Source organism: Acipenser ruthenus, chromosome 31, assembly GCF_902713425.1.
Source record: "Acipenser ruthenus chromosome 31, fAciRut3.2 maternal haplotype, whole genome shotgun sequence".
Taxonomy (NCBI): domain Eukaryota; kingdom Metazoa; phylum Chordata; class Actinopteri; order Acipenseriformes; family Acipenseridae; genus Acipenser; species Acipenser ruthenus.
Window position 1 is genome coordinate 9,418,549 of NC_081219.1, and position 12,019 is coordinate 9,430,567.

Sequence of the window (12,019 nt, forward strand, 5' to 3'; positions counted from 1 at the left end):
CAAATGAAATATTTACTGTGGAAGTTGTTTTCCCTTTATTGGAACTACCATGGGGTATCTTTGCAGAAATTAGCTTGTCTGCTGCCACATTCTTATTTTTTACTTGTGTATTGAATCCTATGTAGGCAGTTTTGCTAATTTTCTGGCCATTTTTCCTACTTTTTTAAATGTGAGTGCTAGTTGGAAAAATTGCCTTAAAATGAGCAAAGTTGCCCAATTAAACATGTTTGGGGTGAACTTGAACAATGCATTCATCATCACAATCCTCTGTCCATCCGAATGCTTGAAATATTAATGTCTGAATGGAATAACATCCCTCTGGAAACCTTCCAGCTCCTTGTGATGTCGATGGCGTGTCGTATCAAGGCTGTTATCAGGGCAAGCAGTGGCCCAGATTGATATCAGGTACAGGCCCTAAAAAGTGCCAATTTGCCAGTGAACGTGGAATTTTTATTTTTGGGTCTCAGACATTTCATTTAACTAGAGTCTAAGGTGTGGGATGATGTAAAGTCCCCAGGAAGAAATAAGGTGAGCAGGAAAGGGTCCAGACTATTACTAAGCCTGGCAAAGAGATCAAACCAAACCATTCGAGCTGGCTGCTTTCCCAAAGTGCGGGAAAGTAACGGCACACATTAGTATTACGTCACCTGGAAAGGATTAAGAAGCCAAAACAAACCCGCAGTGCATCTTCTAGACCTGAAGTTGAGTGCCTGTTACACAGATCTCATGCAGGGTCGTTAAGAGCACAGGTTCTCCAGAGGGTCACGTTTCTCAAGCATGATATTTAGTTGTAAACAGTGGTAAATGCTTGCATGAAGCCTGCCAGAGAAACCACTCTTTGCCCAAGTGGGAAAATGATTTCACTTCCCATCTCTTTCCTGCTATTTCAATACTCTGGTAAATTGTGTCCTTAGAGACCAAACATGTGTCCTTTGGTTAAAACGCTGCATTAAGAAGAACCAGCTGGAATGATATTTCTCTTGAATAGGCTGGCGCTGCATAGGGTACAGGTCTGTGCCTTCTTCATAGTGTTTGAAACAAGACTGCCAGTGACATTCATTCCCCGTCACAGCTGTAAATGTAATATTATTAGCAATATAGAAAAGTAGATCACTATTATTATTATTATTATTATTATTTATTTCTTAGCAGACGTCCTTATCCAGGGCAACTTACAATCGTAAGCAAATACATTTCAAGTGTTACAATACAAGTAATACAATAAGAGCAAGAAATACAATAACTTTTGTTCAAGCAAAGTACAAGTGTGACAAACCACAATTCAATAATACAGCAGATAATAGTGATAGTTACATCAGGATATGATTAAATAGTGATAGTTACATCAGGATGTGATTAAATACAAAGTACTACAGGTTAAACACTTGGCAGATTACAGTATTCTGAAGTACAGGATTAAATGCAGTAAAATAGGGGGCAGATAAGAGCAAAATAAATCACATTTAAATGAAGGGTGATAGTGTCCCAGGATACAAACAGAGGAGCTCTACAGGTGCTGTTTGAAGAGCTGAGTCTTAAGGAGGCGCCGGAATGTGGTCAGGGACTCTGACAATAAAAAACAATCAGATGGCCAGACAGACAGCATTTGGCTTTATCTTGACATCCATGTCTCTTGTACAGATGGCTGCTGTGTCATAACATTTCAATCCCCTAAACAAAATTGCCTAGTGGGACATTACATGGAAGCATTTGAAACAAATCTTACACCAGCAGTCCCCTTACATCTGGCATATATTTCATTATAGCTACACAGCACCAGTACACATGTCCATAAAACTATGGGGCAGTTTACAAGCAAAAACTGAAGCGTGACAACAGATCTCTTGCGCTTTTATGGTCATGACAGTTCTGCTTCCACGTTTACATGAGAGTTTATTTTAGAGAGAGAATTTAGTCGTCCAAATGCAAACGACCTCATTAATAATAAAATAATGGGAGGGTTTATTGAAATATCACCAAACGCGCTGAAAAGAGATGCTGCGCGATAAAGGATATCGTTCAAATAATGCACAAGGGTTTACATGAGGATTTACGCGCTAGGCAGAGATGAAGAGAAGGTTACCCCCCATTTGTCTAGAATGCAAAAGGCTTGCAGTTAAAACGATTCATGCTGCCAAGAAGAAGAAAATAATAATAGTTGTTCTAGAAATGGAAGAAGTAGCATGTTTACAAAAACCGACAGCACTCACCAATTCACGTTACTGCTTTTCTTATGTTTCTTATGCTACTGATGTCCTTTCACACACCCAAATATATATTAGTATTAGCCAACTGCATAACTGTTAATGTGCTAAACAAAAGGATTATGCGTTCAATAATCACAAATATGCGTTAATGTGGAACAAATATATTAAAAACAACTCATGATGTGTTGGTTTCAAACACAGGTACTTTGTTAAAATATTAAAATTAATTATGCAGAAAATGTGGAAAATTACACAAGCGCTGTTAATATAAAAAATACATAATATGTGTGTATTTGCTAATTAGTTATAAGGGTATATAAAATCATAGGCCTACTTACAACGTACTTGCGACAAAAATTGATGGATGGAGAAGACGCAGACAAACACTGGTTAGATTAAGTCTTGTATGGGAAGAACTCCTTCAGTCCCATGCAATGGGTTTGCAGGAAAGGAATCGTATTGTGCGCAGAAATTCGGCGTGCAACGCAACCACATCTTGGTGCTGTTGATCAGCGTGGTCCAGCATTTTCAAAAGGTGGCTGTATTGCCGATCCTGCCTGACAGCGGTGAGTGCAATCAGACAGTACATCCTTCTGTACTCCCAGGCGCATCAGACGATGCTCCTGGATCAGCAGCTACAGCAGCTACAGCGTTCAAACCAACTTTAATTTAAAGAAGAACAGTTGTGAATTGCTTCACAGCTTTTGTTTTACATGTGAATCCTAAGAATAATATGTGAAAAACAAAACATATCGCATATGCGCACACTTAGCCCGACATGCGTAAAATGGCTTGATATCCACAACCATTTGTTTTTTCACAAATTATTATTAGGATTCACATATAAAACAGAAGCTGTGAAACAATTCACAACTGGTCTTCTTTAAATTAAAGTTGTTTTGAAAATGCTAGCTGTTGTGGTTGGGGATATCAAGCACTTTTAATTGACTCTGGGACGGTGGTGTGTATATGCGATATGTTATTGCATTCACAAATTATTCTTAGGCTTCACAGGTAAAACACAGACTGTGAAACAATTCACATTTGGCATCCTTTAAATTAAATTTGGTTTGAGCGATGTAGCTGCTGTGGTTGAGGAGATAAAGCCATTTTAGGCGTGTCAGGTAGGCTGTGTGCGTATATGCAGTATGTTATTGTTTTTCACAATTTATATGTTTGATTCACATGTAAAGGAGAGCTTGTGAAACAATTCACAATTGGTCTTCTTCACAGTAAAGTTGGTTTGGACGCTCTAGCTACGGTGGTTGGGGAGATAAAGCCCTTTTACGCGTGGCTGAGGCTAAGTGTGTGTATGTGCGGTATGTTATTATTTTCCAGAAATTATTCTTAGGATTCACATGTAAAACATAGACTGTGAAACAAATCACAATTGGTCAATCTGGTGTTGCGCGCTGTCAGAAGGGGTGGAAGCTTGAAACATCCTGCGGGAAAAAAGCTACATTATTCGTAGCATTATTATTATGATAATAATGCTGGTCATAGTTTTCATGCATCGTTCATAATAGACTGAAATGAATAAATAATGGTATAAATCAACATCTCTATATGCAATTTATATATAATTTAGCCGCGACCCTCATCACGAGAAGCGGATTGATAATAATGGATGGATGGATATTTAACTGATTTGTATTAGTAAGGCTGGGATAAGGAAAATCTTACTTACTCTACAGAGGAGGACAGAAAGACCGTATCCCAGAGAAGAGCGTTCTTTTACATAAGGGAAGTGGAGGAGGTATCGTGTTATTTCATGGTAGTATTTTGCACGACTGTGGAGTGTGTTGCTATGGGACTAATGAGGCCAATTAGCGTGCACTTTACCGTGCTTTACCAAAGTGTAATAACACTTGAGTCACACACTTTTTTTGCCGTGCACTTTTGGAACGAGCACAATCATGCGTCATTTGCGCGTGACACGTCATGAATGCACTATAGTAGCGCGATTAAAACTTGCATGTAAACACCGCCAATGTTACTGATGCAGCATTAAAAAAATAGCATTTAAAAAAAATGGAAAATGTAAACAAATCTGAAAGACAGAAGCTGATATTTTGTTTTCGCTGTCAAGATACTCTATGTTGTCCCCTGTAATGAGAAAGTAATGAATAACAAAATCCATGTAGTTTTAAAAAAAGGCTACTCAAGAAACACAGATAGGACAGGAATAATGTTTTACACGTTGTCATCGTTCTGCACTGCTATTTGGCAATGACACTAGATGCCAAAGCAGGGGGAAAATGTAAACATAATACAGCACTGTGAGAGTAACACGTTTGTTTTCTCCCTTCACCATGTGCTTCTTGTAAAATTGCTGTCGGTCATGAAAGTATGCCTCATGGCATTTTAAACTCAGTTTGACAACAGCTTCCTCTTGCTTTGTTTATTATGCCACCAGTCTAGATGCCACATCCAAATATGGAACCACAAAAAACAAAAACATAAACCAGTTGTTTTTTAAAAGGATGACCTTCAAGACAATCTAGCTTTTGCTTTGAGACAGTTCTCTTTTGTACTGAACTGAATATTGTGTCTATAAAGACAACATCATAAGAGTTGCACCAGTGTTGTTCTGTATTTTCAGTAATGTGGTATCGGCTGTATGTTTTCATACCAAGCAGGGCTTGGTATAAGTACTTCCAGATACTATGACTAACAGATACTGATTTACTTGCAAGATTTTGTCCATAGCTGTAGCTACAGTAAATAGAGGGTTCGAACTCATTTGCTGAATAAAGTATTATCTCTGTGGCTGGGTTTACATGCACAAATCGACTCTAAAGTCATTGTATTCATCATTGTATTTATCTTGCTCTTAATTGTATTATTACTTGTACTGTGATTCTTGAAATGTATTTGTTTACGACTGTAAGTCGCCCTGGATAAGGGCGTCTGCTAAGAAATAAATAAATAAATAATAATAATAATAAAAAAAAAATAATAATAATAATAATAATAATAATAATAATAATAATAATAATAATAATACAGTCATGATTGTGTGACGTTGTTATGCAAATACATTGTGAAACAGCAAAAGGAAGTCTTTTGATCAGCTTGACTTCAAGGGCAGGGTCAATCGCTTTCTCACGATAAAAATACCTGTAAAAACCCATGTAAACCGGAGCAGGAATCGTGTTTGTGTCTCACGAGATTGCAGCAGTCGTACCAAACCACGCGCGCGCACACACACGCAGAGACACAGACAACAACGCAAAAGACGCTGCAATTTTGTAAACCCCTTATATAGACTATTATTAAAGTTGTTAAATACAACTAACCAAACTTTTAGCCTTGCATTATTATTATTATTAGTAGTAGTCGTAGTATTCTTTCTGTAATTCTTTTAAGATGTCCCAGGAACAACAGAGCTCCACGTCATCTTCCACCGCACAGAACTGGAATAAATTGTTAGCATCAATTGGCATGTTGTGCAATAAGTAATGGTTAACAAACAACATAAATTTACCTTAATGCTTTAATGAAAGACGTTTGTTTTGAATGTTTATAATATTGCATCCACGTTTCATTATAATGTGTGTGTGTCTGTGTGTTAAGCGGATTCTGCACCCGGCACTTCTACAGTAGCAGTCTTCTCGGAGCAGAGGCAGGGTATAGGGACCAGCAGCCACTGGTTTATCGGAGCAGAGGCAGGGTATAGGGACCAGCAGCCACTGGTTTCTCGGAGCAGAGGCAGGGTATAGGGACCAGCAGCCACTGGCTTCTCGGAGCAGAGGCAGGGTATAGGGACCAGCAGTCACTGGCTTCTCGGAGCAGAGGCAGGGTATAGGGACCAGCAGTCACTGGCTTCTCGGAGCAGAGGCAGGGTATAGGGACCAGCAGTCACTGGCTTCTCGGAGCAGAGGCAGGGTATAGGGACCAGCAGTCACTGGCTTCTCGGAGCAGAGGCAGGGTATAGGGACCAGCAGTCACTGGCTTCTCGGAGCAGAGGCAGGGTATAGGGACCGGCAGTCACTGGCTTCTCGGGGCAGAGGCAGGGTATAGGGACCGGCAGTCACTGGCTTCTCGGAGCAGAGGCAGGGTATAGGGACCGGCAGATGTGTACTGGAACATTAGGATGCTCAGCCTGGTACTCCACCTATAGAACTGCCAGTGCATGAAGCTGCTCAGGAACCTCCTATGTATTTTTACATATCCCCCCCTGTTCTCAATCTTATATTCATATAGACCTAAGGATCATACCGTTTTTTATTGTATCGTAGTGTAACCCCACCCCCACCCCCGTGTTCCTACATTGTCCACATACATTTATACTACTTTAATTAAATACAACTTATAGATGTTGCACATATCTATTTTTTAAGTAGTAAAACTTGTACGTAGAAGTTTTATTTGATATGCTTTTGTGTGTGTGTGTGTGTGTGTGTGTGTGTGTGTGTGTGTGTGTGTGTGTGTGTGTGTGTGTGTGTGTGTGTGTGTGTGTGTGTGTGTGTGTGTGTGTGTGTGTGCGTGCGTGTGTGTTGGAAAGGTAACCAGACACAAACAAGTAATGCGTGATAATTCGGAATGTGCGCGACACAACAAGTTAACTCAGAGTTGTTATTTTCCTAATTATTAGGCAGACACGGACATTTAAATATTCCCTCCCCAACATTACTATGAATTGAGTAATCTGCATTGGTACGGACGACTTTTTTCCCCCAAATCAGAACAGCATAGCAACGCATTTCCTGAAAAGTACCGCAAAAACTTTGTGAGGAAAACTGTCATGACTTGTCCATGTAAACGCTATCTCCAATTACAGTAAAACCTTTTTTTTTCATGCAAGAGCAATGGATATAATTAATAATTGTTTCTTAAAATTGAAAACAAATAATTTTTTAACTTAAAAATGATGAATGCAGCTGCCTAATATAACATTTCAGTCTGCTCATTTATAATGATGTATTAGTATTTGTATTATTATAGAAAGTTGTGTGCCATTTATCAAATATGCTTTAAAAGGTCTGGAACATTGCCTAAAGCGAGAATTAATTTTGTGCTACTTTTTTTTTTTTTTAATATCTTTAATAAAATGTATTAGCACACAGTTCAAATCATTTCATACAGTGTTTATCAACCAAAACATTTCTCAAAACACAAGATTAAATACAAATACATTATATTTTCTAAAGCCTGTACTCTAAGGAATGTACATCGGTCTCCAACATATTTAAGGATATTACATATTTGTCAATTTATAATATAATAAACAATATGAAGTTGCTTTAAACCACATTACTGGGTGCAAATAATTTCTAGATAACTCACTCTGCATTGTTCTAGTATCCAGAATTCAGTGTTTGTAATATTGTGAACATCGATTGTCAACAATCCTCTGCAGCTGCTATCTTCCATTTACCAGTTGCTTCTGACCAATCAGCAGATGTCTACTGGGTCATGTGCTATTCTTTAAAGGTGTACACTGTTGTGGTTGATGATTTCCTACTTGCACTCTGAGATACAGATGCTTTGACTTTTCATGCACAGATTGCGATTCTGTTCTCACTGAAACATACCTCTTTTATACTTTTTCTACCAACTGTAACATTTTCAAGACGATGTAACCTTTCAACGCTTCCAGCCCCACGTACTTTACAATTATCAAAGACAGAGAGACTAGGTGACAGAATTTAAAGAGGTCACATTGTCACATGTTTTGAATAGAATGAGGAAGGCTGTTCAGTTCCGGCATTTAGAATTTTCCAGACAAGCTCCAAGTCAGGTAAACATTAAAATAACTCAATATTGGAGCACTAGCAGCCAGCACCACACAGAAAGCAGAAAGTGAGTGAGGGGGGAAGTGTCAATTTGAAAATAAATAAAATACTTCATTTCATGAAAGGAATTGTCTCAGTTAAAATATTTATTTTATGGCTGACCCACCCCTTCCTTTACAGTGCCTGTACTAAAGAAAGAAAGCTTATCCAAGTAGGTTAATGCTTTGCAAGAAACAAGCCCGTAGTACGTTTCAAACAATGTGCAGCTTTTCCCATCATTTATGTCCTTCCATATCATTGACAGCTCTTCAAGTTTCATTTCCAAAGATGTGAAGATAAACTTATAGCAGCAGTTATTGTATCTGATGTGCTTTTCCCCAGAGAACCTGGAGCTGTGAGTTGGAGTGACGCCTGCTTTTTTAGCACAGATTCCAACAAATACATCATGAGGAACCGATATCTTCATCACTGCGGAAGCTACGTATATCTTCCGGGCTACATCTTGAGAAATAACAAAGGCTGCACCTGTGCAGTAATCGGGATAATACTTTTCTGAGTACTGTCTGACTGGTACAAAATCTTTACTTTGAGGGTCCCGGTTGGGCATTTCGTGATGGATTACCCTTCCGATGTAGAGATCCTCTGGGTGTCTTCTTAAGCTCAATAAATACGCCACCAAGCTTACATAGTTGTCAAACATAGTCTCGTCACTTTTTAGAATAAAGCGGGCAATGGGACAGAAGGTCACAGTCCACTGCATAGCTAGAATGGTCTTGTTGGGTAGGTTATTGTAAGAATCAATGAATTTCCCTTGGATGATATCTCCATGTCTTTCAGATTCATCCATGACTGTAGCTTGGGTGGCTTTAGAATCAGAAGCGCCCAGAACGAATAAAGTGAGAACTGAAAATCCCTTGACGTTGGTGATGTTGGCCCATGTTTTCCTTATCTCATCCCTTCGGGATGCGTTATCCGGTTTACTGAAGATCATCGATAACAAAAAGATGTCTTGGCCTGAGCAGACATCAGGGCTGCTGATAGTGTAGTATTTGGAAGCACTGTTCTTCACAATGGTCATGTCCAGCTTTCTGGCTCTTTCACGAAGCTCCAGCACTTTAGCATCGGTGTATGTGCCCGGGGAGGACTGAAGAAGATATTCTTCCACAAAATCGCCACCAAAGAGTAAGGCATGGAAGAGGAGGACGTTGAAGAGAAGGAAGCACCACTGGTGTGTGCGCAGCCTGCAGAGTGTCACCTGCAACAGAAGGGTTTGAAATGTATGTGTTCATTCAATGGCAATTCTGCACATTTGAACAGAGAAACAGAGTTCCAGAAGACATGAATCACTTCTCTGGCACTTGATTACATATCAGACTGAAGTTTAGGAACATGCATAACATACATACATATTGCAAATCTACACTGGATTGAAAACCTAACCTTGTATAAATATAAAGTATAAATATGCCCCACCAGGGGCTCAACAGTCGTGTTTTTATATACATATTAAGCTGATCTTATGAAAGGTATTAAGGTATTTGAAAAAAAAGAGAAAGGTATTTGAAAAAAAAGATATATATATATATATATATATATATATATATATATATATATATATATATATATATATATATATATATTTGTTATATATATCCCATTTGTATTATCAATAGGCCCTATTCAGTAAGCTTTAATTTATCAGTTATTTAAATACTGTTTTTTGTATGTTTTAAATAGTTGAACTGTTTCTGGACTGTAGCAGTCATGGACATTGTAATGAATACCAAACTTCGTCAAAACAGTCTTATATGAATATATAGGATTTTCCTACTGCAGTCACTCAAATTATGTAATAACCATTTTAAATACAATACATTAACATACATAACCATCTCTTAAAAGGATTGAGGCTAGAGTTAAGGTAATGCAATAATATATAAATACATTACATACGTTGTAATAGTTGATAATAGCATGACTACATAAAGTGTTATACTAAGAACATGTCCATGTTTTGCTATGAATAGACACCAGTAGTTCACGAGAGCATGCATTACAAGGAAACCCATTATAATGATCAAAGAGAGAAAATTATAGTAAATGAAAAATCTACTTACTTTCATGGTAAAATAGGATCACATTCAGTTGAGCTGTAATTTTTGGTCAGTGCTATTATGAACATGTATTAATGGAGCAGAATGTACTGAACATTCTGAACAAAAAATGTAATGTAGACCACAGATTAGGTTCCCTCTACACCTACCCTTAGTTTCCTAGTCACCTGATGCGAACAGGTGTAATTCAATATCTTATACCCTGGTCAGATGTCTTAGACAAGGAGAGCTTTTTGACACATTAAATCATAATGCTTGACATTTTGGTTAGGACAGGAATGTAAGAGTTTGTAGGAAGGTGTTTTTTCTACTCCTTTTCAAAAATAAAAAAACAATAACAAGAAATAACTCAGCAATATATTACAGGTATTCTATGGAAACAGTTATACATTATTTAACAGGTAATGGGATCCACCTGTGAAGCTTTGCTATGTGAAAGGAAGCCTTAGGAAAAACAAAAACAAGGTTGCTATGGAAAAAATAATAACTTCATGATGAAGCTAATAATTCACCTTTTTCTTGCCTTAAAATAATTAGAACATACATAATTGCTGGTTCCACTAAATAAATGTATATTGTTTTAGATTTTAAGTGGGGAGAAGTATATTTCTGCTGCATTACATGTTCCCTAGTTTAGTCATTGTGCACTACAAGCCAGGTATTGTTGGCTTGCCAGTTTGTTTACATTACCTAATGTAATGTTAGCTTTAGGCACACAAGCATCCTCCCTCCTTGAAGCTTTCTGTGCACACTTTCTCATCCTGTTACTATATGCAGCAGGTTCCCCGAGCTACAGCATAAAAGAACATAGCTTCTATATGTCATACATAAGCTCTGTTGTAGCTTATTAAGTAACACCTGATCAAGTTTATATTTGAAAAACCATGAACTGCTTAAACTGCAGGTGTGTACATTGTTACAAACATTTTAATGAAGCAAAAATACCTTCCTGAGGCCCATGTGTAACCTGACAGTGCTAAACCTCTCTCTCTCTCTCTCTCTCTCTCTCTCTCTCTCTCTCTCTCTCTCTCTCTCTCTCTCTCTCTCTCTCTCTCTCTCTCTCTCTCTCTCTCTCTCTCTATATATATATATATATATATACACACACTGTATATTACAGACACATTGTGAACTAGTAGCACTGAAACCTAAGACACAAGCAGCACACACAAGAAGTGCCTTGTTTTCCCCAGGCTGATCTCGTTACGATGTTCTTGTACAGCACAGAAAAACAATTACCATTTGTATCAATTTTAATACCACCATCATTAACTAAGATATGTTTTATGTGTCTAAAGTTAAATTTTAGCTTTCTGATTTGATTAAATATCTTGTCATCTGATGTACAAGTCGACTTTCTGGGGTTCTGTATTACATTTCTTTTAATTATTATTATTCGTAATTCACAAAAAACTTGCCTCTCTGGAATAAATAGTCTTTTTTTTTTGGCTTGTTTTTTTTTTTAAATCCAGAACTTCAAACACTCAATCATACAAAAACTTAGGCAAACATAAGTAGACAATATTTAACCTACTGCATTTTCTTGGGCTTATTAAAATGGGATACTACAGTAACAACTTGAAAATGACATTTCCAAGTTATTCGGTTATAACTTTATAAAATTAACTGATTCTTTCTTATTAAAAAAAAAAAAAATTACAGACAGTGGTACACGTTTTGAGGTGTTCTATTGTGTCCTTCAATATGGCTGGCACAGGTTTTTTCCCAGCAGTTGTACAAAGTAGCCAAGTGATTTCATAACCACCTTGTATTTGAAGCTCATCGCTGTCATATTGCCCTGAACGCTGTGATGTGATGCTGAAGGTGAAATCCCAATGGCCTGTGTGAGCTGTGCTTGTCCACTCAGATATTTATAGTTCAGGTTAATAATCCTAGGCTATGACATGACCACACGCTAACTTGTAAAACTAAAAGTACCTCCATCCTCATTCGCCTGTCG

General features: G+C 37.8%; 1 protein-coding gene across 1 annotated transcript; it reads right to left on the reverse strand.

Annotated features, from left to right (window-relative positions):
• Window positions 1-7,393: 7,393 nt before the first annotated feature.
• On the reverse strand, window positions 7,394-12,003 carry LOC117422499 (beta-1,3-galactosyltransferase 9). The gene is made up of 2 exons (XM_059005205.1): window positions 11,998-12,003; window positions 7,394-9,200 (listed from the first exon to the last, which is right to left on the reverse strand). The coding sequence occupies exons 1-2, from the start codon at window positions 12,001-12,003 to the stop codon at window positions 8,097-8,099; spliced, it is 1,110 nt and encodes a 369-aa protein (XP_058861188.1). The 3' UTR covers window positions 7,394-8,096.
• Between the last annotated feature and the right edge of the window lie 16 nt (window positions 12,004-12,019).